This window comes from Lonchura striata, chromosome 33, assembly GCF_046129695.1.
Source record: "Lonchura striata isolate bLonStr1 chromosome 33, bLonStr1.mat, whole genome shotgun sequence".
Classification (NCBI taxonomy): domain Eukaryota; kingdom Metazoa; phylum Chordata; class Aves; order Passeriformes; family Estrildidae; genus Lonchura; species Lonchura striata.
The window spans coordinates 2,907,413-2,933,307 of NC_134635.1; the positions used below are offsets into that span (position 1 = coordinate 2,907,413).

A 25,895-nucleotide genomic window follows, 5' to 3' on the forward strand; every position below is an offset into this window, starting at 1 on the left:
CCCAGCTCCAGGAATTCCGTCCCCAGCTCCGGGAATTCCGTCCCCAGCTCCGGGAATTCCGTCCCCAGCCGCGGCCTCCGGCGGGGGCCCGGGGGTCTCCTCCTGCTCCATGGGAGCCTCCGGCGCTGCTCCGGCTCCGCTCAGGATCCCGGGAATGCTCCGGCCCCGTCCGGGAGCAGCCACATCCCAAACCTCAGCCTGGGGAGGGAAAACGGAGGAAAATACACATATACATACATACATACATATATATATATTTATATATGTGTATATATGTATATATATACATATACATATTTATATATAAATATATATCTACATATATATTGATATTTATACATATTTCCATATATAGCTGCATAAATGTACATATATATGTATATATATGTCTATGTATATATATGTATTTATATATGTGTGGAGATATATATGTGTAGATATATTTTTATATGTGTATATATATAATTATATACTTTTATTTGCATTATTTATATATATTATGTATATATAAATATAGACTTATATATGTTTGTAATAATTTAGAAATATATTTATAAATAATTTATGTACTTTATATATTATATATATAGATATATCTTTATATTATATTATATTATATTATATTATATTATATTATATTATATTATATTATATTATATTATATTATATATATTTATCATTTATATTTAGGTTTATATGTAAAATCTATATATTTTATATATGTGCATATGTGTATGTATATATTTTTATGTGTGTATCTATGTATATGAGTATATATATGTATATGAGCATATATATGTATATATATTTATACATGTGTCTATATGTATATATATGTACATATATTTTTAATATATATGTGTAAATAAATATATTATATATATAATTAATATATATATGTACATAAAGACACATATATATACATATATATGTATATCTACATATATACACATATAATCTACATATATACGCATATATATATGTGAATATATATGTGTATATATGTATCTATATGTATATTTGTGTCTATATATGTCTGTTTGTATATGTACATATGTCTATTTTATTCCAATTTGGCTCATTTTCGCTGGCCTTAAAATTGTCAGGAGATTTGGAAGATCCGTGGCTTTAACAGCCAAGAAAATTGGAAATTTGGCCTTTAAAGGGATACAGGAATTGGAAATTTGGATTTTAAAGGGACACAGGAATTGGAAATTTGGCCTTTAAAGGGATACAGGAATTGGAAATTTGGATTTTAAAGGGACACAGGAATTGGAAATTTGGCCTTTAAAGGGACACAGGAATTGGAAATTTGGATTTTAAAGGGACACAGGAATTGGAAATTTGGATTTTAAAGGGACACAGGAATTGGAAATTCGGATTTTAAACCAGAAGGAGGTTTGGGAAATGGAGAAAATGTCCAAATTCCCCTTTCCCAGCCTGGGTTCCCCCCCCAGCTCACCGGGAATCTTCTGAGCCCCCAGTCCTGCCACGGGGTCTTGGGCCCTCTGAAACTCCTGGGGGCAAACAAACAAACATTAATTAATATAAAAAATCGTTTTTAAAATAAGCAGATAAATAAATAAGCATTGGCAAATAAAATAATATAGACAATAAACAGTAGTGATAGCGAGTTGACCTGGTAAATAAAGACCTGATAAATAAAAATATTCATTAAATAAATACCAGGAAAATGTTTGGATATGGAAGCAGATGGATAAATAAATAGGGTTGATAATTAAGTAAATAATACAGATATATACACCCATTTGTTATAATTGACAGACTGATACTAAATACTAAACAAATAAAAGAGAAACTGGCATGAAATTAAATTAAATGACATGAACCAAGATGTAAAATGAGGAAGTGATAATGAAATAAATGAAATTAAATTAAATCAAATGAGATTAAATTAAATATACAGCAAAATGAAATATAATTAAAAAATGAAATAGAATAGAATAGCATAGCATAGAATAGAATTAAATAGAATAGCATAGCATAGACTAGAATAGAATTAAATAGAGTTAAATAAAATTTTAAAATAGAATAAAATGAAATAAAATAAAATATAATAAAATAAAATTTTAAAATAAAATAGAACATAATTAAATAAAATATTAAAATAAAATAAAATAAATATAATAAATATAATTACTATATTTAATTTATAGTAAATATAAACACAATGTTTATATATTAATAAATAAAATATACGAATTGTATTAATGATACTAATAAATATTATAAATATTAATACATAAAATAAAATTAAATTTAAAAATAAAATAATAAAATAAAATAATAAAATAAAATAATAAAATTTTAAAATAAAATTTTAAAATAAAATAAAATAAAATAAAAATAAAATAAAATAAAATAAAATAAAATAAAATAAAATAAAATAAAATAAAAGGCAGTGCCACTGAGCAGGCACCGGGAAGGCGAATTTCAATTCGCACTCTCGGCTCCGCCCCTCGGGGTCCCCCCGCTGCCTTTTCCTTCCTTTCGCTCCCCTAATCCTTGTTTTTCCCTCTTTATCCCTTCTTTTTCCCCCTTTTCCCTCTTTATCCCTTCTTTTTCCCCCTTTTCCCTCTTTATCCCTTGTTTATTCCCCTTTTCCCTCTTTATCCCTTGTTTATTCTCATTTTCCCTTCTTTTTTTCCTTATTTATACCCCTTTTTCCCGGCTTTTCCTTCTTTTTTTCCCTTCTTCTCCCTTTCCCTTCTTTTCCCCCTTCATCCCTCCTTTTTAACCTCCCTTTACCTTTTTTCCTCCTTCTTTTCCTTCTTCTCTCCTCCTTTATTCCCTTTTCCTTCTTTTTCTTTCTTCTTTTTTTGTCCTCTCCCGCTTTTCCCTCCTGTTTTCCTTCTGTTTTCCTCTTTAATCCTCTTTTTTTTTTTTTTTTAATTCCTCCGCGCTCCTCTTTCGCTTCTCTCTTCTTCCTTTTCCCCTTTTCCTTTTTTTTTCTTTTCACTTTTTTGACTTCCCCCTTCTTTTATCCTCTTCCCTTATTTTTTTTTTCTTTTTAAATTTTTTCTTCCAGTCCCTTTTTTTCTCCTTTTCGCCTCTTTTTTCCCCCTTTTTTTCCCCCCCCTTTTTATCCCGGGCCTGTTTTCCACCTGGCGAAGGCGGATTTAGGGCGGGGGGAGGAGGAGGAGGAAGAGGAGGAGGAGGAGGAGGAAGAGGATTAACGTTGGAATTTTGGGGTGCAATAAAATCAATAAAATTTGGGGGGTGGGGGAGGGGGGTCACCCCTGTAAATTTGGGGGGGGGTTGGGGTGTGCCGGGTTGGGGGTCCCGGCAGAATTTGGGGTTGCTGGGGAGGGTCTCTGGGGTTCCGGGGGGGGTCACGGGAGGGTTTTGGGGTGGAAAAAGAGAATTTTGGGGACCCCCGAGCCCCCCCGGCGCGGGGGATGCCGGGAAGGGCCCCGCCCCCTCCCCAGCGGCCCCTGCGGCGGGGGGGGAGGGGCGGGGCGGCGGACTGGGACGGACTGGGACGGACTGGGACGGACTGGGACGGACTGGGACGGTCCGAGCTTATACTGGGACGGACTGGGACGGACCGGGACGGTCCGAGCTTATACTGGGCCGGACTGGGACGGACTGGGACGGTCCGAGCTTATACTGGGCCGGACTGGGACGGACTGGGACGGACTGGGACGGTCCGAGCTTATACTGGGCCGGACTGGGATGGTCTGAGCTTGTACTGGGATGGTCTGAGCTTGTACTGGGCCGGACTGGGACGGACTGGGACGGACTGGGACGGTCTGAGCTTATACTGGGCCGGACTGGGACGGACTGGGACGGACTGGGACGGTCTGAGCTTATACTGGGACGGACTGGGACGGACTGAGCTTATACTGGGACGGACTGGGACGGACTGGGACGGACTGGGACGGACTGGGACGGACTGAGCTTATACTGGGACGGACTGGGACGGACTGGGACGGACTGGGACGGTCCGAGCTTATACTGGGACGGACTGGGACGGTCTGAGCTTGGATTGGGCTGCACTGGGACGGTCTGAGCTTATACTGGGACGGACTGGGGCGGACAGGGACGGTCTGAGCTTATACTGGGCTGGACTGGGACGGTCCGAGCTTGGATTGGGCTGCACTGGGACGGTCTGAGCTTATACTGGGCTGGACTGGGACGGTCCGAGCTTGGATTGGGCTGCACTGGGACGGTCTGAGCTTATACTGGGACGGACTGGGACGGTCTGAGCTTGGACTGGGACGGTCTGAGCTTATACTGGGCTGGACTGGGACGGTCTGAGCTTGTACTGGGACGGTCTGAGCTTGGACTGGGACGGACTGGGACGGTCTGAGCTTGTACTGGGACGGTCTGAGCTTATACTGGGACGGTCTGAGCTTATACTGGGCTGGACTGGGACGGTCTGAGCTTATACTGGGCTGGACTGGGACAGACTGGGACGGTCTGAGCTTGGACTGGGACGGTCTGAGCTTGTACTGGGCTGGACTGGGACGGACTGAGGTAATACTGGGCTGGACTGGGGTAGCCGGGGTTTATACTGGACTGTGCTGGGTCCTACTTGGCTGTACTGGGTTATAGTGGGTTGTACTGGGTTATAATGGTCTGTACTGGGTTACATTGGGCCATACTGGGTTAGATTGATCTGTACTGGGTTAGACTGGTCTGTACTGGGTTAGACTGGTCCGTACCGGGTTAGATTGGTCTGTACTGGGTTAGACTGGTCCGTACCGGGTTAGACTGGTCCGTACCGGGTTAGACTGGTCCGTACCGCATTACGCCAGGCTGTACTGGGTTAGACTGGTCCGTACTGGGTTAGATTGGTCCGTACCGGGTTAGACTGGTCCGTACCGGGTTAGACTGGTCCGTACCGGGTTAGACTGGTCCGTGCTGGGTTAGACTGGTCCGTACTGGGTTAGACTGGTCCGTACCGGGTTAGATTGGTCCGTACTGGGTTAGACTGGTCCGTACCGGGTTAGATTGGTCCGTACCGGGTTAGACCGGTCCGTACCGGGTTACGCCGGGCCGTACCGGCGCTGGGGCCGTGGATCGGTGCCCTCATGGAGCGGTTCGTGGCGGGGAGCCGGGCGGCGCTGCAGGTACGGGGCCGTGACGTGTTCTCCCTGTGAAACCTCACGTTTTGGGGCGACGGCCAGCCCCGAACTCAGAACTATGGCCTGAAGCCCTCGGTGCTCCCAGGGCTCCCTGCACGTCCCGGGCCTCACCTGGGGCTCGGGCGAGTTTTCCTGGAGCGCTGAGGCGCACCCCAAACCCCTGAGGCGGATCCCGGCCAGGCCCAGGGGTGCCAGGAGCCCGCCCAGAGGGTGCAGTCAGTGGGTGACACCGGTGACGAGTGGCTCCGGGGACACTGCTGAGGGCAAGGTCGGAGGTTTCTGGAGGACGGGGCCGCGCCGCTGCCGTGCCCGACATCCTCCCGTCCCCGCAGGACCACGTCCGGCAGCAGCGGGAGATCCACGTGGTGATGGGCAACGAGGCCTGCGACCTGGACTCCACCGTCTCGGCGCTGGCCCTGGCCTATTTCCTAGCCCAGGTGAGGCTCGGCCGCTAGCCCGGGGACCACCGGTGGCCTGGGGGGGACGCCTCACCGGCCGTGACCCCCCTGCCGCCGCCGCAGACCGCCCCGGCTCCCAAAGCCGCCTTCGTGCCGGTGCTGAACATCCCCCGCGCCGACCTGGCGCTGCGGACGGAGACGACGTTCCTGCTGCGGGAGCGGGGAATCCCGGCCGCCGCGCTCGTCTGCCGGGATGAGATCGACCTGGGGCGGCTGCACCACGCCGGGCTGCTCTCCCTGACGCTGGTGGATCACCACGTCCTGCCCGGGTGAGCCGGCGGGGTGGCATGGTGGGGACAGCCAGGGACACCCACCCAGAGCCTGGCTTGATTCTGCCACGCAGGGTGGGTGGAATTGATTCATCTCCGGGGAGTTTTTAGGAGGGGAACAAAACCAATATGGGGGTTCCCAGGCTCTGCCAGGTGTGACCCTTCTGGTTGCCCACCAGTGCCGACGCTGCCCTGGAAGAGGCCGTGGTGGAGGTGGTGGACCACCGGCCGCTGGAGCGGCACCGCGGTGCCCCGTGCCGGGTGACCATGGAGCCCGTGGGCTCCTGTGCCACGCTGGTGACCGAGCGGATCCTGCAGGGCCCCCCGGGCGTGCTGGACGCGACCACGGCCGCGCTGCTGCACGGTGAGCGCGGCGGGGTGCCGGCTGAGCCCCGGGGATGGGGACGGTGACAACACGGCCCCGCTCGTCCCCGCAGGCACCATCCTGCTGGACTGCATCAACCTGAGCCCGGCCGCGGGCAAGGTGACGCCCAGGGACGTGGCCTGCGTGTCCCTGCTCGAGGAGAGGTTCCCGGAGCTGCCGGCCCGCGACGCCGTGTTCGGAGCCCTGCAGGCGGCCAAGTTTGATGTCACAGGTGTGTGTGGGCGCCAGGGCAGCGGCACCCAGGTGTGTCCCCCTCTCCTTGGGACGGGAGGGTGCCCTGGGCCTCATCCCCTGGCCACCTCCCAGGGCTGACCACAGAGCAGATGCTGCGGAAGGACCTCAAAGTCATCTCCAATGACGAGGCGGTCGTTGGCATCAGCGGCGTCTTCGAGGATCTGGAAGTGAGACTTGGGGCTGAGGGGGAAACTGAGGCAGGGAGTGGCACGCTGGGGACATCACGGTGACGCTGAGGCCTCTTCCCTTTGTCCAGACGTTCCTGCTCCGGCCTGGCTTGCTGCAGGACCTGGAGACTTTCTGCCAGGCCCGTGGCTACGCGGGACTGGTGGCCATGACCGTGTCCTTCAACGAACGCCACGAGCCCACGCGGAAACTCGCGGTCTACAGCGCGCGGGAGCCCCTCCGCAGCACGGTGAGTCGGGGGGCCGGGCTCGGGCATCTCCGGGCTGTCCCCAGCTGTGCTTTGCCCCAGAAGCTCCCGTTTTTGGGGGCGCTGGGCAGGTCCCAGCCCCACGCTCGCTCCCCCGCAGCTGTGCCAGGCGCTGGAGGAGGCGACGGCGCCGCCGCTGCTCCTGCGGCCGCTGCCGAGCCCTTGGCCCTGCGTGGCCGCCTACGCCCAGGGCAACGCCGTGGCCGCCCGCAAGAAGGTGCTGCCCATCCTGCGGGCAGCGCTGGGGGGTCTGGGGGCTGCCGGGGGTCCCGAGGAGGAGGTGGTGCCCCCGCCCACCCCCATGAACAGCCTGGTGGAGGAGTGTCCCCTGGCGCAGGCCGTGCCCCCGCTGTGTCCCCAGGACGTCCTGGAGCGGGTCAGCCGCATCGCCGTGGGGCAGCCCCCCGGCTCCCCGAAGTAGCAGCAGGCACCTCGTGGCTTTTTGAGGTCTGGATGAGAGGTTGGGGTCCCTGGGCAGGCCCCCGGTGGGGTGCCTGGGTGTGGGGCGGGGTTGCAGCTGCCTTTTTTAGAGCTCAGCTCCCGGTCCTTGCCGTGGTTTGTCCCCCCCAATGGCTCCCCGTGCCCCAGTGGTCGCCAGGGTGGCTTTTTGGGGATGCCACGGGCAGCAGTTGCACCCCCTTAATGAAGGCGTTGGGGTGGGGGAGTTAACGAGTTCTTGATGATCTTCCTTCCTTGGGGGGCAGCGGGGGGCCCCAGAGGGTGGGTCCGGACATGCAGCCGTCCAGAAGTGTCAGTTTTCCAAGGATTAAATTTCCCTTTTCTTCCAGTTTTGACTCTGGTTTTTATTCTGGGACAGGGTGCTGCCCCACTCGAGCTGGGGGTGCACCCCCCCTTTCCCTGGGGTGCAATCCCCTCTACAGTGGGTCAGAGGAACATTTTGGGGTGTCCAAGGAGGGGGTGTCAGTGCAGCCACACTCCCGAGTCCAACCCAGCCAGGAGGAAACTGGTTGTGCCATAAAAAGTCGTGGCCTCTGCCTGCTGGGAATGTCAGCGGGCTCGGCTTTTCCCTGTGGATTTGGCTGCTCCAGGAGCAGAGGAGAGGGAGCGAGGAGCCTGGAGCAGCTTGTGCACCCACCCCTTGGGCCAGCACAAGGCATTTATTTCAAAGGTGGAATGTTTTTTTCCCCAAAACCCCTGACCCGAGTGTGCCATGGGGCTGGAAAAGCCCGGCTGCCGGCAGAGCATCGCCGGAGCGCAGGGCAGGGGAAAGGCTCTGTCACCCAGCACGTGCTATTTAATATTTAATCCTGGCGCTAATTAAACTATGTACAGCCGCGCCTGAATTCCGGAGCCCTTCTCGGCTCAGGCCCTGTCCGGCCGGGACCGGGGCCAATCCCGGGTGGAGGGGACCCCCCCACGGTCCTGCCCGAGGCGATGGAGGCTGCTCAGGTGGGTTTTGGAGCTTAAAAATAAGAAGAGATCCTAGAAAAAGGAGGGAGGTGGGAGTTTGGCGGCGGTGGGAATGCCAGCCGGAGGCACTGTGGGCTCGGTGACGCCGGGACAGCCGAGCGTTGGGGTTGGATCCTGGTTTGGCACCGAAGCGTCGGGGTTTAATCCCGCTTTTGCTCCGAAGAATCGGGGTTTAATCCCAGGTTGACATCGAATCCTGGTTTGACACCAGAACATCTTGGGTTTCATTCTGGTTTGGCGCCAGAATATCAGGGCTTATTCCTGGTTTTGCTCCTGCGTGATGTTCTGGGAGGCATCAAATCTGCCTCTGCACCATGAGTGATTCCCTGGGGAAACTGAGGCACCACCACGCAGCCCATGGGAGACAAGGGAGTGGGCAAAGGGAAAACTGGGAGAATCTGGGACACGTGGGCTGCGCCTGGCAGCTCCCGGCGCGTTTCAGAGGGTGGCTGTGTCCTTTCCAGGTGGGGCAGGAGATGGGGGCTGCTGTCCCCGCTCCCTCCCCATGTCACCGGCCAGGGCCTCCGGGAAGGAGGGATTTTCCAGAGGGACGACGACCCAAAGTCCCCGGGAGCTGGGTGAGGACGGTGCTGCATAAATACCGCGGGGTTAAAGCACTCAAGGTCGGCTTCTCCTCCAGCGGGGGGATCAGGCAGTTCAAGTTTGGGCTGAAAAAGCCAGGAATCTGCAAAATCCCAGAGGATGGGTTATGGGAGGGCCCAAGTGGTGGCTCCCTTGGGTGTTCCTCAGAGCTGGTGGCTCTGGGGGGATGCTGGGGGTGCCACGGGCTGGTACTCACACGCTACAACACACGGGAGTTGCTCCACTGTCGCTCCCGGCCGCCCTTGGACCTCATCTCCTGGACAGCACCAGTCTGCAGAGAGGACCTGTCACCCCCCTGTGCCACCCCAGCACCCCAAAACAACACTGACCACCCAACCCTGACACCCAGCACCCCAAAACACTGACCACCCAACCGTGACACCCAGCACCCCAAAACAACACTGACCACACAAACCTGACACCCAGCACCCCAAAAGAACACTGACCACCCAACCCTGACACCCAGCACCCCAAAAGAACACTGACCACCCAACCCTGACACCCAGCACCCCAAAAGAACACCCACCTCCCAACCCTGACACCCAGCACCCCAAAACAACACTGACCACCCAACCCTGACACCCAGCACTCCAAAACAACACTGACCACCCAACCCTGACACCCAGCACCCCAAAACAACACTGACCACGCAAACCTGACACCCAGCACCCCAAAAGAACACTGACCACCCAACCGTGACACCCAGCACCCCAAAAGAACACTGACCACCCAAGCCTGACACCCAGCACCCCAAAAGAACACCCACCTCCCAACCCTGAGACCCAGCACCCCTAAATCAACATCCACCACCCAACTGTGAGACTCCACCACCCCAAAACCAACACCTACCACCCCAAAACCACCACCTGTCGCCCATCCCTGAGCCCCGACACCCCAAGGCTGAGCCCCAGCCCCCCACGGCGTGGGTACCATGGGCAGCCCCTCTCCCGCAGCCATGTCCCCGGAGCCGATGTGCGTCAGGTGCACGAAGTTCATGGGCTCCCCGATCATGGAGCGGTCGATCCGCCTCCTCCTTTTCTTCTGCGAGGGGAAGAAGAGGCCATCAGCCCCCCGCTGCCCCCAGGGCCCTGCCCGAAATGGCAGCACGGGAGGTACTCACGGGCTGGGGCTTCTCCACCACGCAGCAGCCCAGCTTGTGCCAGAAGTCGCTCATGCTCGCGGTGCTGGCAGCCAGCGTCCCCCCGAGCTGCCGGGACCCCTGCGCAGGGTCACTCCATGGGGACACAGCGTGGAGAGGAGCAGCTGGCTGTGAGTGGGAAGGGAGAGCGATGTTTCCAGGCCTGACCTCCCCGAATGAATCCTCAAGCGACTTCCCATCAACCAACAAAAAGCAGAGAGCCCCCAGCAGACCCCTGGGGTCACACACGGACCATCCAAGGGGACACCTGTCATTGCAAGGAGGTCCCCAGGGAGTCCCAGAGGTCGGAGACGTACCAGGGACCCCTGGGCATCGCACAGACACCCCCAGAGCTGTCCCCATGGCCAGGGCTGGATCGGGGCCAGGCCTTGTCCCCCGCTCCAGGGCAGGACACAGCTGAAGGATGCTGCGGCAGGATGGGGGGGATGGAGGCAGCCATGGCAAATCCCAACTCCCTGAGCCAGGCAGCTATAAATATCCTTTCCGAAAAGGGGCCGGAGCCTGAGCTCTTCCGCTCCAGCTTTTGAAGCGCAGCCGGGCGAGAAATAAACAGGGACTGGTGGGATTTTAGCCCAAACTCCCACGGTACTGCCTGGATGGGCGAGGAGATGTGGAAAAGGGGGGTTCACCCCCAAAATGGGGGTTAACTCATGCCAAGGAGAGATGACTCCCTTGATGCAAAAGCCCCCGGTGGCACTCAGGGAACTCACCCGCCCACGGGGGGCCGTGGCCGGAGCTCAGCCCGGTATCAGCCACGGGAGAGCCCCCAGGCACGGCCGGTGGGTGCCGGAGCCGCGGCAAACGGGACGAGCTCCTTCCTCTGCCCCGGCGCCGGTGCCGCCGGACGGACCAAAGTCCGGCCGCACTTCCTGCTGCTGCCAGGGAGGAGCGGGGCCACGGGGCAGCTCCCCAAAACTGCTCCGAGCCCAGCCTGGGCACGGCCCCATCCACGATCTGGCCCCGTGGACCGCATGGAATCCCCCCGGTAACCGGGCATTCCCGTGCACCCATGGGGTGGGTGCTCCCTGTGCTGCTCCCATCACCACCAGCTTGGCACAAGAAGAGCACCCCTGTGTCCGTGTCCCCATGTCCGTGTCTGTGTCCCCGTGTCCGTGTCCCCGTGTCCGTGTCCGTGTCCCCGTGTCCATGTCCCCGTGTCCGTGTCTGTGTCCCCGTGTCCGTGTCCGTGCCCGTGTCCGTGTCCGTGTCCGTGTCCCCCTGTCCGTGTCCCCGTGTCCGTGTCCGTGTCTGTGTCCCCGTGTCCGTGTCTGTGTCCCTGTGTTCGTGTCCGTGTCCGTGTCCCCCTGTCCGTGTCCCCGTGTTCGTGTCCGTGTCCGTGTCCCCGTGTCCGTGTCTGTGTCCCTGTGTTCGTGTCCGTGTCCGTGTCCCCGTGTCTGTGTCCCCGTGTCTGTGCCCGTGTCCGTGTCCCCGTGCCCATGTCCGTGTCCGTGTCCGTGTCCGTGTCCCCGTGTCTGTGCCCGTGTCCGTGTCCGTGTCCGTGTCTGTGTCCGTGTCCGTGTCCGTGTCCCCCTGTCCGTGTCCCCGTGTCCATGTCCGTGTCTGTGTCCCTGTGTCCGTGTCCGTGTCCGTGTCCCCGTGTCCGTGTCCCCGTGTCTGTGCCCGTGTCCGTGTCCCCGTGCCCATGTCCGTGTCCGTGTCCGTGTCCGTGTCCCCGTGCCCGTGTCCGTGTCCGTGTCCGTGTCCGTGTCCCCAGCGAGCCCCTCCGCCAGCGCAGCACCGGGGCCGGGCAGGCTGCCACACGTCCCGGTCGGTGCACACCGGCTCCGTGCCCCCTGCCGAACGCAGCTCTCCCCCCTCCCCGGCTGCGGGGCAGATGAGGAGGGGGCTGCGTTTCCTTCCCAGCCCGACTTCCTGAATTTCCTTAGGAACCGCGGCCCCGGAGGGCGCCGGGATCCGGCAGGGCCTCGCCGGGGCTCCGTGGGGAGCCGCCGGTGAAAGCTCCGCGGCTCGCACGGCCACGACCCCTGCCCGCGCCCCCCGGCACCCGCCGGGGCCTGGCGTCCTCGAAAGGGCCCCGGCGGCTCTCGGCCCGATCCCCGCTCCGAGGGTCGCACGCCCCCCGCAGCCCCGGCGAGGAGCCGTGCCCGGGCTCAGCCCACCGGGGCCCGGGCAGGGCGGCTTCGGGCCCGGCCCTGCCGGCACAGGCAAAATGACTTCCCGGTTGGGAAAGCACCGCTCGGCTCTGCGTCACCGCCGGGCTCCGGCAGCGGGGTCCGCCCCGAGCCCCCCGCACTGGGGTCACCCACTGCGGGGTACCCGCTGGGGTCTCCGCAGCTCGGAGGGAAAGCCCCCGTGCGGGGACGGGGCTGGACGGGGTGAGAGTCCTGGGGTGCCCCGGCTGCGGGCCCGGGACCCCGGGATGGGGCGGCAAAGTGGGGCTTGCTTGCGAGCTTCGGTGCCGGCTGCGACCCCCGGGGCAGCGGCTGCTCCGCGGGGCTCCGCGCACTCCGGGGGTCCCAGCAGCGTTCGGGACCCCGCGGGTCCTGCCCGGGTTGGTGGGACCCGGCAGGCCTTGGGACCCCGGTGGTCCCGGTGGGGCTGCGGATCCCGGCAGGACTCCCCGGTTGCACCAGCGAGCTGCCGGGGGGGTGGTCCCGCCGCCCCGCTCCCGTGCCGGTGCCGATCCCGGTGCCCTCTCCGCCTTCCTGCGGCGGTTCCGGGGGCCCTTCCGCGGGGTCGCACCCGCCGGTTCCCGTCCCGGCGGCGGCCCCATTACCTGTCCCGGCGCGGGAGCGGGTCCCGGTGCCGGTGTCCGGCTCGCAGCCCCACGCGTGGCTCGGAAGTCCCGGTCCCGCTGCCGGTGTCCTGCTCGCAGCGGCCCCAAGCGTGGCCCGGGCGTGCAGGTCCCGATCCCCGTGCGAGCCCCGCTCCCGGTGCCGGTGCCGGAGCCCCGCTCGCAGCCCAGGCGTGGCTCGGGGGTCCTGGTCCCGGTGCGGGTTCCGGTGCCGGTGCCCCGCTCGCAGCCCGAGGCGTGGCCGGGAGGTGCCGGTGCCGGTGGCCGCTCGCAGCCCCAGGCGTGGCCCGGTGCGGACGCGGCGCTGCTCCCGCCGCCCGGCGCGGCTCGGCCCGGCCCGGCCCCGGTACAGCGCCCTCCCCGGGCACCGCCAGCACTGCGGGGCTGCGGGAATGGGATCCCGGTGGGAGCGGGGGTCCCGGTGGGAGTGGGAGTTCCGGTAGGAATGGGGGTCCCGGTAGCAGTGGGGATCCCGGTAGGAGTGGGGGTCCCGGTAGGAATGGGGCTCCCGGTAGGAGTGGGGGTCCCGGTGAGAATGGGGGTCTTGGTAGGAATGGGGGTCCCGGTAGGAGTGGGGGTCCCGGTATGAGAGGGGGTCCCGGTGGGAATGGGGGTCTTGGTAGGAATGGGGATCCCGGTAGGAATGGGGGTCCCGGTATGAGAGGGGGTCCCGGTAGGAATGGGGCTCCCGGTAGGAGTGCGGGTCCCGGTGGGAATGGGGGTCTTGGTAGGAATGGGAGTCCCGGTAGGAATGGGGGTCTTGGTAGGAATGGGGGTCCCGGTAGGAGTGGGGGTCCCGGTGGGAATGGGGGCCGTGGGACCCCCCAGCGCCACCCTGCAGCTGGTGTTGAGTGGTTTCACCATTTCCAGCCCGGTGCCCTTCCGCTTGCACAACATCTGGTGGGCTGCTGCCACCGCCACAATCCTGCCACTGCCACCAGCACAGTCCTCCCAGTGCCACCGCCACAATCCTGCCACTGTCACCAGCACAGTCCTGCCACTGCCACCAGCACAGTCCTCCCAGTGCCACACCACAGCCTGTCACTGCCACCACCACAGTCCTGCCACTGCCACTGCCACAATCCTGCCACTGTCACCAGCACAGTCCTCCCAGTGCCACACCACAGCCTGTCACTGCCACCACCACAGTCCTCCCAGTGCCACCAGCACAGTCTTCCCAGTGCCACCACCACAGCCTGTCACTGCCACCACCACAGTCCTGCCACCACCACCGCCACAGTCCTGCCACTGCCACCGCCACAGTCCTGCCACTGCCACCAGCACAGTCCTCCCAGTGCCACCACCACAGCCTGTCACTGCCACCACCACAGTCCTGCCACTGCCACTGCCACAATCCTGCCACTGTCACCAGCACAGTCCTGCCACTGCCACCAGCACAGTCCTCCCAGTGCCACCACTACAGCCTGTCACTGCCACCACCACAGTCCTCCCAGTGCCACCAGCACAGTCTTCCCAGTGCCACCACCACAGTCCTGCCACTGCCACCAGCACAGTCCTGCCACTGCCACCGCCACAGTCCTGCCACTGTCACCAGCATAGTCCTCCCAGTGCCACCAGCACAGTCCTGCCACTGTCACCAGCACAGTCCTCCCAGTGCCACTGCCACCGCCACAGTCCTGCCACTGCCACCACCACAGCCTGCCACTGCCACCAGCACAGTCCTGCCACTGCCACCGCCACAATCCTGCCACTGTCACCAGCACAGTCCTCCCAGTGCCACTGCCACAATCCTGCCACTGTCACCAGCACAGTCCTCCCAGTGCCACCGCCACCGCCACAGTCCTGCCACTGCCACCACCACAGTCCTGCCACTGCCACCGCCACAGTCCTGCCACTGCCACCAGCATAGTCCTGCCACTGCCACCACCACAATCCTGCCACTGCCACCGCCACAATCCTGCCACTGCCACCGCCACAATCCTGCCACTGTCACCAGCACAGTCCTCCCAGTGCCACTGCCACCACCACAGTCCTGCCACTGCCACCGCCACAATCCTGCCACTGCCACCAGTACAGTCCTCCCAGTGCCACCAGTACAGTCCTCCCAGTGCCACCACCACAGTCCTGCCACTGCCACCGCCACAGTCCTGCCACTGCCACCAGCACAGTCCTCCCAGTGCCACCAGCATAGTCTTCCCAGTGCCACCACCACAGTCCTGCCACTGCCACCACACTGTGAGCCTCAGAGTGCCCCTTCCTGTGTCAGCCCCCAAATCCCAACCATCCCCACTGCTCCCACTCCAGAAATCCTGAACAAGGCAGCACTGTCCCCACTCAGTCGGGTTTCTGTCCCACGCCTGTCCCCAGCCATCGGGTGGCCCTGGCTGATAATACCCCAAGTGTTTGGGACCTCGTTTCAGCTGAAGAGCCTTTTTTTTTTTTTTTTTTTTGGTGTTTGTGCTGCCAGAGGACAGTGTCCCCCTTGCAGCCCTCCCAAAACCGCGGGGCTCAGAGCAGTGCCCTCACTGCTACGTCCCCTTGGGGGGTTCAGCCCCAGGTCCTTTCCCAGAGAGGGACATCACAGTCTTTGGGCTGTCACATGTGAGCAGGTGACAAGACCTCGAAGAGCAAGGAGATGGGTGACATCCAGCTTCTTATGAGGTTGCTCAGCCAAACTTCACCCCATGGCCTGGGGTACCCCCAAAAAGAGCTGCTCAACCCCTTGGAGGGATCAGCATCCTTCAAAGGGCTCCCAGGTGGAATTTTCCCTGTGCCAAGTGCTGCAGGGGCCCAGCTGAGACCAAGGGTCTATTTTGGAGCAGGAACATGGGATCCTCTTTGCCCATTACCGTGCTGGGAGGTAGAGGAGGAGGAGGAGGAGGAGGAAGAGGAGGCAGAAATAGTCTGGCTGAAAGCCGAGCACTGGCAGAACAGCTTGGCACCATCAGAAATGAGCTGTGCGCAGGGAACAGGGAGGAAAATAAAGAAAAAAAACCCCTAAAGCACCAAAAGAATGTTGATCTCAGGCAAAACCCAGGGAGAGGAGGGCAAGGGTTGCCCTCAGCATCTCAGGTGGATGGATGTGGCCTGTGCCCCCCAAAAAGGGTGTTTGGGGTCTCGGTGGTGCTGGGGCAGGGAGATTCCCTGGTCTGAGGGGTTGCATCGGGGTTTTCTTTGCTGCACCTCCAACACCCGGGGTCAGCTGTGGGGGAAAGTGGGTGTGAGGTGCCCCCACCCGCCCTGGGTGAAGCCCCCCCCTCAGCCCTGGCAGTGATTGATGCCAGTTTGGGTTGTCTCCCTCTATTTCCAGTTCCATGTCTGGCTGGGATATTTTTGCCGTGTGACCTTAGGACCAAATAGTCTCAGTCTCAGATTAAAAAAAAAAAAAAAAATTTTAAAAAAATATATATGTGTATAGTTTTGGGGGGTTTCTTTGAGCCAAATTTCCCTGTGTTTGACCCGCACAGTGCCCTCCCAAGGTTTGGGGATACCACAGCACCCCATATCTTCCCATGCAGGTAAAATAAATCTTTCCCAGCTCTTTGCAGACCGAAAATTATTCCCCCCAACACGGAGCTGAAGGCTTCAGCAGTTCAATACATCCTCGGCTTGGGGGTCCAGCGCGCAGGATCCCCCCCCACTCCCCGCCCCTGCCGTCCTCCCCCTCCCTGGCGCGGGTGGGAGCCGCTGACTCATCTGCCATCATCATCATCCTCCCCCCACGAGGAAGGGCACTCGGAGGGGCTGCATTGCAGACCCAGCCGAGCCGGCAGACAAAAGCGACGCTGCTCCGCCCGCGGCTCCCCGGCACAAAGAGCCCGGCCGGCGCCGAGCTCGCCGCTGCAGCACCGCGCCCTGCGCAGGTAAGGGATGCGAGCCGGCCGGGATGCTCGGCCGCAGGATGCTTTTTGTTCCGGGAGGGATTTGGGTGGAGGGGAACTCCTGGAATTTCTTTTTGATGGGGGGAAATGAGCCACAGCCAGCGGGGATTTAAGTGGAGAAAGGTGGTTTTGCTTCCATGGGATGAGCAGAGCACATTGAGACCGTGGGAAATGCTCTTTTTTAGGGGTGTCACGCGTAACAAGAGGGGTTTCCCCCCGACATTCATTCCCTTTTACTAGATATTTTATTATTTCACTTGTCACTAAACTCTCTTTTCCCCTCTTGTCACTAAACTCCAATTTTTCACCATTTGGAGCTTAAAAATCCATGTCCGCAACACCCATCACCATTAATAAATCTCTGCTGTCGTGCTGCAAAAACTCACAGACAGACCCCTAGAGATGGACCTCCCAGGGATAAATTCCCCGGGAAGAGATTATTTTAAAGTCCTGTGGCTCAGTTTACCCGGCGGGGGTGACACAGGAGCCTTTCACAGCCCCTGAGTGACATCCAGAACCTTAAATTTAGCAGCTGACCAGCATTCATCGCACCGACAGGGCACGATCCAAAGTATGCCTGAATCATCCTTGAGAATTCTGCTTTCTGAGACTTAAGTCAGGGAATCAGCAGGGAAATGAGGATGGTTTGGGTTAGTCTGCTCTTTTTTCCCCACCTCCGGTGCCAGTCGAGGAGGGGAATGACACAGCCCTGCCGGGGAGAAGCCGGGCAGTGACTCAGCTCCCGCCTGAAGAAGCTGATCCAGTCTCGTCCGGCCCTTTCCCAAATTTTGGTGGCTCGGGGTGGGGCTGCAGGGGGAATTCTGCAGCAGGGACGGACGGATGGCACGGCAGGGATGGGTGGGGTGTGGTGGGGATGCTCCTTCCAGCCCTTTCCAGAGGGTTCGGTCATGGGAGGGAGGGATGGGGTGGGATCGGGGGGAGGGGGCTGCGCAGGGACCCCTCCCCACTGCCCACTCCACGGGGATTCGGCACGGGGAGAGCTGTGGGGGTGTGGAAAAAGGGTTTGTTTGGGTGCTGCTCTCCCACCTCTGCTCCCCGGAGCCGGCAGGATGATCCCCACCCTGCCCTCCCCTCCCATGCTGCCAGGATGGGGAAACTGAGGCACGGCGTGACAAATCCCTTGGGCCCCCTCCGAATGACGGTGCAGAGAAGGGTGGGGATAAAACTCTGGCAGAGCTCAAGCCTGCAGTTAGACCCAGCCTAGAATCAAACCTCCACAACCCCATCCTCCACCATCAACTCCTTTTTAGGGGATTATCCCCTTTTTAGGGGTTTATCCCCTTTTTAGGGGTTTATCCCCTTTTTAGGGGATTATCCTACGGGGTGGAGTCAACATGGCAACACCTGAGATTTCTGGCCACTTTGGGGCAAACTCCTGTGTGTTTGGTAGAGCTTTTCTCTTCCTCTTCTTTCCCCTCAAGCCTTCCACAGCCTGAAAATGCTGGACACCATCAGCAGCCAGTACGACTCCTTCATCTACTGGAGGATGCCGATCCCGCGGCTGGACACGGCCGAGCTGGAGGGGCTGGGGCTCGCAGACATGGCCCTCTACAAGCCCAAGGCAGGGCTGGCCAAGCTGGGCGAGCGGGGTGGCCAGGACCTCTCCCAGGAAGAGGACACTCTGCTGCAGTTCAACAGCTTTAACTTCTGGCGAGCTCCCATTGCCAGCATCAGCTCCTTAGATTTCGATTTAATTTGAAGCCCTCCCTGCCCCTCCTCACCCCCCTGCTCTCTCTTTTTCCGCCAGGCATGCCAGGATTTGGTTTTGTTGTCAGTTTGGAGGCTGTTGGGTTGCGTTTTTTTTGGGTTTTTTTTTTGGTTCTGGGCAGTTTTGCCACTCCTCGCTCGCTCAGCAGCTCACCGCGGCCTCGACGGTGATGGGCTCCCTGAAAATCTCCAACCCTTCTCCCCGTTTTCCTCCTGGAATCCCAACGGTGCCAGCAACAGCTGGCAAACACGAGGGGAGGGGGCAGAAAAAGCCCCCCCATTGCCCCTCTCCGTTCCCAGAGGGTTTGGGAGGTGCCACCGCCCTGTGTGACAATTTCTCAGCTCATTTCTCGTGTGCTTTTTTTAAGAAACTCATTTGTGCAAATGAGGAGCAAGGGGAATCGCCCTCGTTTTGTAGAAAGCATTGACCCTCTGTGCTCCCCTGGCCCAATTTCTCAAAATTCCTCTTTGTCCCTTGACCTTCCCCTCGGGAATGCAAGGTGGAAGAGGCAGAGATATCTTCTTCTCGAGAAATATAATCACTTTGAGCCTTGTGGTGTGAGCCCAAGCAAAAGAAAATATGTCCAGGAGGATAAATAGACATGGAAATGCACTGAGCTTGCTTAGTGGGGTCAAGGCTGGGTGTTTATTGCCCCAAATTTGACTTTTTTCATCCTTTTTTAACGCCCCACATGGTTTATTCCCAGTGCAACTCCTGACTGGGACAGATGCTGGGCACATTTTGGGGTCTGGAAGGGTGATGGGGCAGAGCTGAAAAATGGATCTTACCCTCAGATGAAAATATTTCAGGTTTTCCACCCACTTAAACCCTTTAAAAACAACAACAAACAATGCTGCATTCATTCAAGCGGAAGCCTTGAGTTTTCTCCGGGGAGATTTTCACCTGCTGAGGTTTATTTCTGAGTGTCAGCTTAAAACTGGGGGGCAAAACCCAACCTGGAATAATTTTTGGCTTTTAAACAGGTTTGGGGTTTTTTTCCCTCTCCAAGATTGTTTTCTGGGATTGATTTGTCTTCTTGAATGTGCTTTTTTTTTGGGCTTGATTGGGATGAAGTGATGTGAAGCATCCCAAAATCATCCTGAGAGTTGGGGGGTATATGGCTGAGGCAGCACTTAAAAAAGTGCCAGAAATAGACAAAAAATTGGAAAAATCTGCATTCTACTACGAAAATTGGATTCAGTCTCCTGTAATCTGCAGAAATAATCAAGTGTGCTGATTTTGAACCGTCTGTGTAAAACCAGAGATGAAAAATGTAAACTCTCCTCTGCAGAGCTGTTTGACTTCTGTGTTCCCAGCTAGGAAAACCTGCAGGAGAAGTATTTATTATGAAACCTTAAATAAAATCAGTTCAAAACATACACATTCCTGTGTACATGTAGACTGACAAGGTCTTTAGCATTAAAATGTCTCAAATCTCTTTACAGCGAGCTGGGAACTCACCCCCGTGTTTTCGCACATGCTGTGGAAGACTTAAGTGTGGAAAAACTAAGTCTGAAAGATTATTATAAGCACATTAAGGATATTATTTACACTTCGGCTTTTCAAGCCTCACAGGAAAACACCCCAGAGGAGAAATAGGCTCCAGACCTCCAATTTTACCTCAAAAAAAGGACATTTTGGGCAAGTTAGGGGTAACACACCTAGGAGAGGGGGGTTTGGCAGCTTGAGGGGAGTTAAATCCTGGACTGGAAGGCACTCAGAGGGGACAGAGATGCTCAAACTACTGAAACACACACATCTAAACACAAATATATTTACAAATCCTGGATATTAAAGTTCCAAAACACACCTAAACCACACCGCCTCAGCGAGGCGTCGCCGCCATTTTATACTTGGCGCAAAAACGCCTCTGCCGGATCTAACTCCAGGGACCCCCGGCCTCAGTCACGGCGCGCCAGGACTGCTTCGTATCCTTCCGCCAGAGGAAAACACTCCCCTGCCAGGCCTCTCCGACGGCCTCAGGGCGGGGAGAATGGCGCAGAAAATAAAGAGAAATCCCCGCGTTCCGCACAGTTCCCGCTGCGGCAGAGCGAGTGCGGGGCCAGCTCGAGTTTTCTGCGCCGCCTCGGAGGACTCTTTTGTCACAAGACTGTATCCTTCCGCTGCCTCACGGGCTCGCTGCCGGGGCCGCCATTTTGTGAGGCGGCGACGGGAGGGGCGGGGCGTTGTGAGGGGAACCGGGGCCGCTGGGGCGAGGGGGAGCCCCGGGAGGGGCTGTGGGGACTTCTGTGAGGGGCAAGGTGCGGTCTTGGGGGTCTGAGGAGAGACGACCCCTTTGAGGGGTTCAGAGGACGCCCAGTGAGGGAGTGGGCTGAGGGACCCTCTGAGAGGGGCGATCTTGGGGGTCTGAGGAAGGGGGATCCCTGTGAGGGCCTTTGGGGACCCCTGTGAGGGGCAAGGCTGCGATCTTGGGGGTCTAAGGAGAGAGGACTCCTGTGAGGGGTTCAGAGAACTCCCAGTGAGGGGATGGGCTGGGGGTCCCTCTGAGAGGGGCGATCTTGGGGGTCTAAGGAGAGAGGACTCCTGTGAGGGGTTCAGAGGACTCCTAGGGAGGGATGGGCTGGGGGACCCTCTGAGAGGGGCGATTTAGGGGTGTGAGGATGGGGGGACATCCATGAGGGGTTCAGAGGACTCCCAGGGAGGGAATGGGCTGGGGGACCCTCTGAGAGGGGCGATTTAGGGCTGTGAGGAAGGGGGACCCCCGTGTGGTGGATGCTCGCCCAGAGAGCAAATCTCATCACAAACATCCCAGCTTGCCCTTCATTCTTAACACCACTGCGAGTTCTCAATCTCCTCCCTTCAGCAAACGCCAAAACCACCTCAAGTAAGGTCTTCGAGGACCTCGAGTGTGAAAACCTTGGAGGGAAAAAAAAAACCAACCAAACAAACCCTAAGATTGCTCTCCAGTAGAGGGCAGATGGGTATTTAGGAAAGTAAAAGTGCTGAAATGCAGCCAAACACGCCCAGCTGCTGCTTCCTGCCCCTGAATGTTTTCACCAGGCGAGGTAAGGGAGGAGGATCCTACCCCTGGTGTAAATAAAGGTGGTTCCAGTGCGAGTGGCTACTCCAGGCCCTGCTCCAGGGCTGCAGAAAATGGATTTGCCTGATTGCAACAGAGGAATAATGAGAATTCCTGCCTCTGCCAAATCCTGAGAGTGAACCGTGTTGCTTTGCTCTTCACCGCCAGTGTGGAGTGTTTTGCTTTGTGTAAACACTGAGTAAGGAAATTCCTGGATTAGCAGGTCTAAGGGATGTGTAGGTTACTCCTTATTTATTCTGTCCCATATTAGATGGGAATAAATAGGCTTCCAGTTATTCCTTGAGCCTTATTTTGTCAGGCAAAACCCATTTAGCTTGGTTCTAAGTGCAAATTCTTTTTGAGTAATCCCAGTTTTTCTAATCACTCATCAAGTCAATTCTGTGCATTTGGGGAAACCCAGACTGCTGCTTCTCTGCAGTCTTGAGGCTGCTGAAAAGTTTTGGGAAGCTTTTTGGCCTCAACCTGCAAACACTTCTGCCTGTGAGCAATTCTTTGGTTAAGTGGGACTGCTCACTTGTGTGAATGTTTGCTTAGTAATCAGAGAGTACTTTTGAAATTCCAGATCCTGACATTCCCATCCAGAAAGGGCTTAGGAACAGCCGTGTCTGCTGCTCGGAGAGGTAAATTTTGTATTTCCCACGAGATGGCATCAGCAACCGCTTTAATTGTAACAAAACCACTTCCAGATAAAGAAGTCTTGTCTCTCTTTCTGATTTTGAAATGGGAACAAGGATCTTTAGCTGGGCTAAAGGGGAATCTGGTTACAAGGTGCTGAAAACTCCAGCCTTGGGCTGTTTTCACCTGCCAACCCAGGTATTCTGTGAAACCAACCTGACAAACTTGCTAAATCAGGAAAAGAAGAGAGAAAAAACACGTTGCAAGGGTTAAATGAGAACTTTAGGTGAACTTCCCTCTGTGTGCCTATAATCTGTTGATCTACACTAGGGCTGAGGAACAGGATCTCTTTTTTTCCCTTTTAAAGAGGAATTGTGGGTTCTGTGCACTGAGCTTGCGCCCATTTGGGTAATTTCCTGTCCCATTCTTACGGAGTTTGCATTGAATAGGAGCTACTATGGTCAATTGCAGGAAGAAACATTGTTTTTGGGGCTGAGAAGGCTTGTTTATCTCATTTCAGTCAATATCTCATTGCACTGAGCGTGCTTTTTGGGTGATTGATTGATTTAATCCCAGTTCAAACTTAATTAAAGCAACACTGATGGATACCAATAGAAATAACTTAATTCTTATTACATTTTAAATGAGCCACCATGTCTGATGTTGCCATATGCAGCCCTTGATGTGCTTTAATAGTTCTTTTTTAAAATAAATAATAAAAATGGAAGCCCACTGCTGCAGAAATTGATTGACTGGAACATACAATCCTGGATAAATAGTTCAGAGTGAAATTGTCTCAAATGTTTCCTGTCCCCATGTTGAGGCTCTGACAACTCCTTACAGAAAGGTTTCTGTTGTTTTTTTTTTAAATCATCTTTTATGCTGTTTGACCTTTAATTAACTTTGGATTTAGGAATTTGATAAAGTGGAAGTTTATCTAATCCCCTCACTTCTCAATTCCGTTCTCTTCCCCAAAGGTAAGCATTTTTTTTCTAGAGTCTCGAGACAAGTGATTTAAATTCTTGAAGCTGCTGGTGCCACAGCTCTGATTTGTTGACCCGTGGTGCTCGAGTGTTTTCCTCTCTGGCACCCAGCACAGGTCAGGTCCCAGTTTCCTGCCCTGGGAGCAGGATGCAGCCAAGGGAAGGGGCAGGGAAGGAAGCTTTGCAGAGCCAGGGCTGCTGAACTGCTGCTTCCAACTCCAGGGCTTTTAATTTGTGTGCTGGTCCTTATTAATGTGCACAAAATAAAATTATTAAGGCTGAAAAACACCTCCAATCTGACCTTCAAATGCACTCGGTGATCTTGGAGGTTGCTTGGACCTTCCAGCTACGCTGGGTTTACCCTGAAAACTTTGTTGTGCTGAGCTCTAGGGGTGTTATTTTCTTTCTCCTGCTAAAACCTACTGTATTCCCACATTGTTTTCCACAATCCCAGGAGTCTCAAGCCACACACTGGAGCCTTTCCCCTTCAGTTTCTATTCAAGGAAGAGAGAAGGAAACCCTGACTCTTTTCTCTGGTGTTTGCTTTACTTCCCGAGGTAAGAGGGAGGAAGTGGTGGAAGCAGGAGCTGTGGATTGTGCCACCCGAGTGCCACTGTGCCCAGAGCCACCTGTCCCTGCCAGCCCCTGGCAGCAAGGTGAGGAGCAGCTTCAGTTCCAGAGGGAAAACATCCCAGCTCCTGTGAGCCTGTCGGGTCTGAGTGTCCTTGGGGTTTCTCTCAGCACCACCTCAACCACGCCGGAATATTTTGGGTTTTTCCTGGAAGCCCAACGCCCTCGGGAGGAGAAATACCAAGTTGTTGTCTCTTTGGTAGAGACTGTTCCTTTACCCTTTGGGGAACGTCCCAGCCTGGGAGTAAATCATCAACTCCAACCCGTTACTCCATCATTTCTCTAAAACTTCATCCTGGGCCATTCATATCAGCCTCAATCCGCCCTGTCCTCCCATTAAACCGCCCGGGGCACTGTAATCTCGTTATTTTATGAGACAGATACAAATGGTGTTCAGCAAAGCAGGGCACAGCTCCAGAGCTCTGCTTTGTTTCCTCAAGGGATGTCATTCCCCAGCCTTGCCTACTACCGCCAATTCTTCCAGCGTGTCCCAGGGATACTCGATTATTTGGATTAACTTCGGGGCAGGAAAAGAGGATTAGGAAGCAGAGCAGCTCTTTAAGGCATGCATGGAGACGGGTTACATCAGTTCTGTCTGTTTACAGACTTGCCCTGCTGAAAAACAATTTTCTAAAGCTGTTAATTATTCTGAATTATTTGCCAAATTACTACAAATCATTCCTGGCTTGGGACCCACCAGGAAGACAAAGGAGGAACTGTTTAGGTGGTGCTACCTTCAGTCGCTCACATGAGCTTTCTCCTCCCTGCTTGGCCAAACTCTGCCTTCCCAAAGCAAAAACTCATGTTTACAGATTTAAAATATTTATTCTCTGGAAATGTGCAGCTCTTGCATGTGCTTAAAGCAGCTTGGGGGCTTAGAGATGGGAATTATCCAGGAGAACTTTCTATTCCTCTCCTTCACCCTGCCTGGGCTGGAAGTTCCATTACTGAGGCATCAAAATTATACTTATTTTTCCTCAAGTGGTTCTTTTTAAGGTGAAAAATTTTGACTTTGGATTCTGTCAGCCCCATTGGGGTGAAACACTCGGATATTTCAGACTTGGAATTGCCTCCTCCTGCGAGGCAAGGAATGGAACGAAGAGTGGATGACTCCAAGGAACATGAGGTGGAGCAGGGCTGAGCCCAGCTCTGTGACAAACCTGGAGCTCAGGGGTTTTACTGGGACCATTTAGGATTCCCAGTAGAAGCTGGGCATAATCCAGGTCTCAGCAACACAGCAGGAATGGCTCCTCATCCCTCTTTTAGGAGAAAAATGCTTTTCTCATTTCCCTCCCAACTTTTCATCGCTGGTAACTCTTTTATTTTCCTTGCACCTTGGTTCCACCTCTTTCCAACCTTTGAAATTCATTCAGGTAGGATCTCACCTACCTTCCCAGGCTGTGGGAATACCCACCAGCCTGGAGCTACCTAATGGCACTGGCACCTCCTAATCCTGGCATTTAGAAAGGAAAATTCCTCTTTTTTCCTTTCTTTTTGGTCAAATCCAGGGATGCTCCCGCAGTGCCCCCTCCAGCTCCGCTTCCTGCCGTGCCAAAAAGTTTTTTAAAACCTTGACCTGCAGAGATCCGAAGCTTTTCCACAAAATTCCACCCAGCCAGGTGATCCGATGGCTTATTCTGGGATGTCAATACCTGCATTGTTGGGAATGGGAAGAAATCCCAGTGTGCCAAAGCAGCTGGATTAGTGCTGAGCTGCCTGGGAATTCCAGCCTGAACGCAGACCTTGTGCAAGGACCTGCAAATCCCAGGGACCAGATCTGCAATGGCAACAACAATATTCTCTTGGCGTGTTGCTTTAAATATTTGCAGAGGTGTAGAAGGGATTTTTTTTTCCCCTTTTATCCATAATTCTCCCAAAATTGTTAATTTTTTTCCCTTTTATCCATAATTTTCTTCTCCCAAAATTGTTAATTTCTGGATTGAGGCAACATCGAATGTTTGTCACATGAAGCATCTCACACTCTCAGGGAAAGCCATCCTTCACCTGTTTCTTGCAAGAAGAAAACACTCAAAATAAAAATTTCCCTGGTCTTACAATATTTAGGCAAATATTCTAATTCCCACACTAGCCAGTGGTGTAAACTGGTGGCACATAGAACTCCAGATATGGCAGTCTGGCAGTCTGCTTGTCTTTGGAGATACAAATATCACTTTTTTAAAACTAAAATTTCAATTTT

At 54.9% G+C, this 25,895-nt stretch overlaps 3 protein-coding genes and 1 long non-coding RNA gene across 4 annotated transcripts; 2 read left to right on the forward strand and 2 right to left on the reverse strand.

Moving 5' to 3' along the window:
• Window positions 1-96: 96 nt before the first annotated feature.
• Window positions 97-3,289, reverse strand: LOC144247794 (uncharacterized). Its single transcript, XR_013341325.1, has 3 exons — window positions 2,770-3,289; window positions 1,463-1,517; window positions 97-198 (listed from the first exon to the last, which is right to left on the reverse strand). It is a non-coding gene; the product is annotated as an uncharacterized LOC144247794 (long non-coding RNA).
• A 164-nt stretch (window positions 3,290-3,453) lies between these two features.
• PRUNE1 (prune exopolyphosphatase 1) lies at window positions 3,454-7,677 on the forward strand. Its single transcript, XM_021542083.3, has 8 exons — window positions 3,454-5,096; window positions 5,444-5,548; window positions 5,633-5,838; window positions 6,018-6,202; window positions 6,276-6,434; window positions 6,530-6,624; window positions 6,714-6,872; window positions 6,991-7,677. Exons 1-8 carry the CDS (start codon window positions 5,058-5,060, stop codon window positions 7,309-7,311), a joined length of 1,269 nt encoding a protein of 422 aa, XP_021397758.2. The 5' UTR covers window positions 3,454-5,057; the 3' UTR covers window positions 7,312-7,677.
• Window positions 7,678-7,963: 286 nt separating this feature from the next.
• CDC42SE1 (CDC42 small effector 1) lies at window positions 7,964-13,125 on the reverse strand. Its single transcript, XM_021542084.2, has 5 exons — window positions 12,821-13,125; window positions 10,045-10,191; window positions 9,855-9,965; window positions 9,121-9,195; window positions 7,964-9,006 (listed from the first exon to the last, which is right to left on the reverse strand). The coding sequence occupies exons 2-4, from the start codon at window positions 10,096-10,098 to the stop codon at window positions 9,124-9,126; spliced, it is 237 nt and encodes a 78-aa protein (XP_021397759.1). The 5' UTR covers window positions 10,099-10,191; window positions 12,821-13,125; the 3' UTR covers window positions 7,964-9,006; window positions 9,121-9,123.
• Window positions 13,126-16,497: 3,372 nt separating this feature from the next.
• MLLT11 (MLLT11 transcription factor 7 cofactor) lies at window positions 16,498-19,788 on the forward strand. Its single transcript, XM_021542082.3, has 2 exons — window positions 16,498-16,662; window positions 18,123-19,788. Exon 2 carries the CDS (start codon window positions 18,140-18,142, stop codon window positions 18,398-18,400), a length of 261 nt encoding a protein of 86 aa, XP_021397757.1. The 5' UTR covers window positions 16,498-16,662; window positions 18,123-18,139; the 3' UTR covers window positions 18,401-19,788.
• The last annotated feature ends 6,107 nt before the right edge of the window (window positions 19,789-25,895 follow it).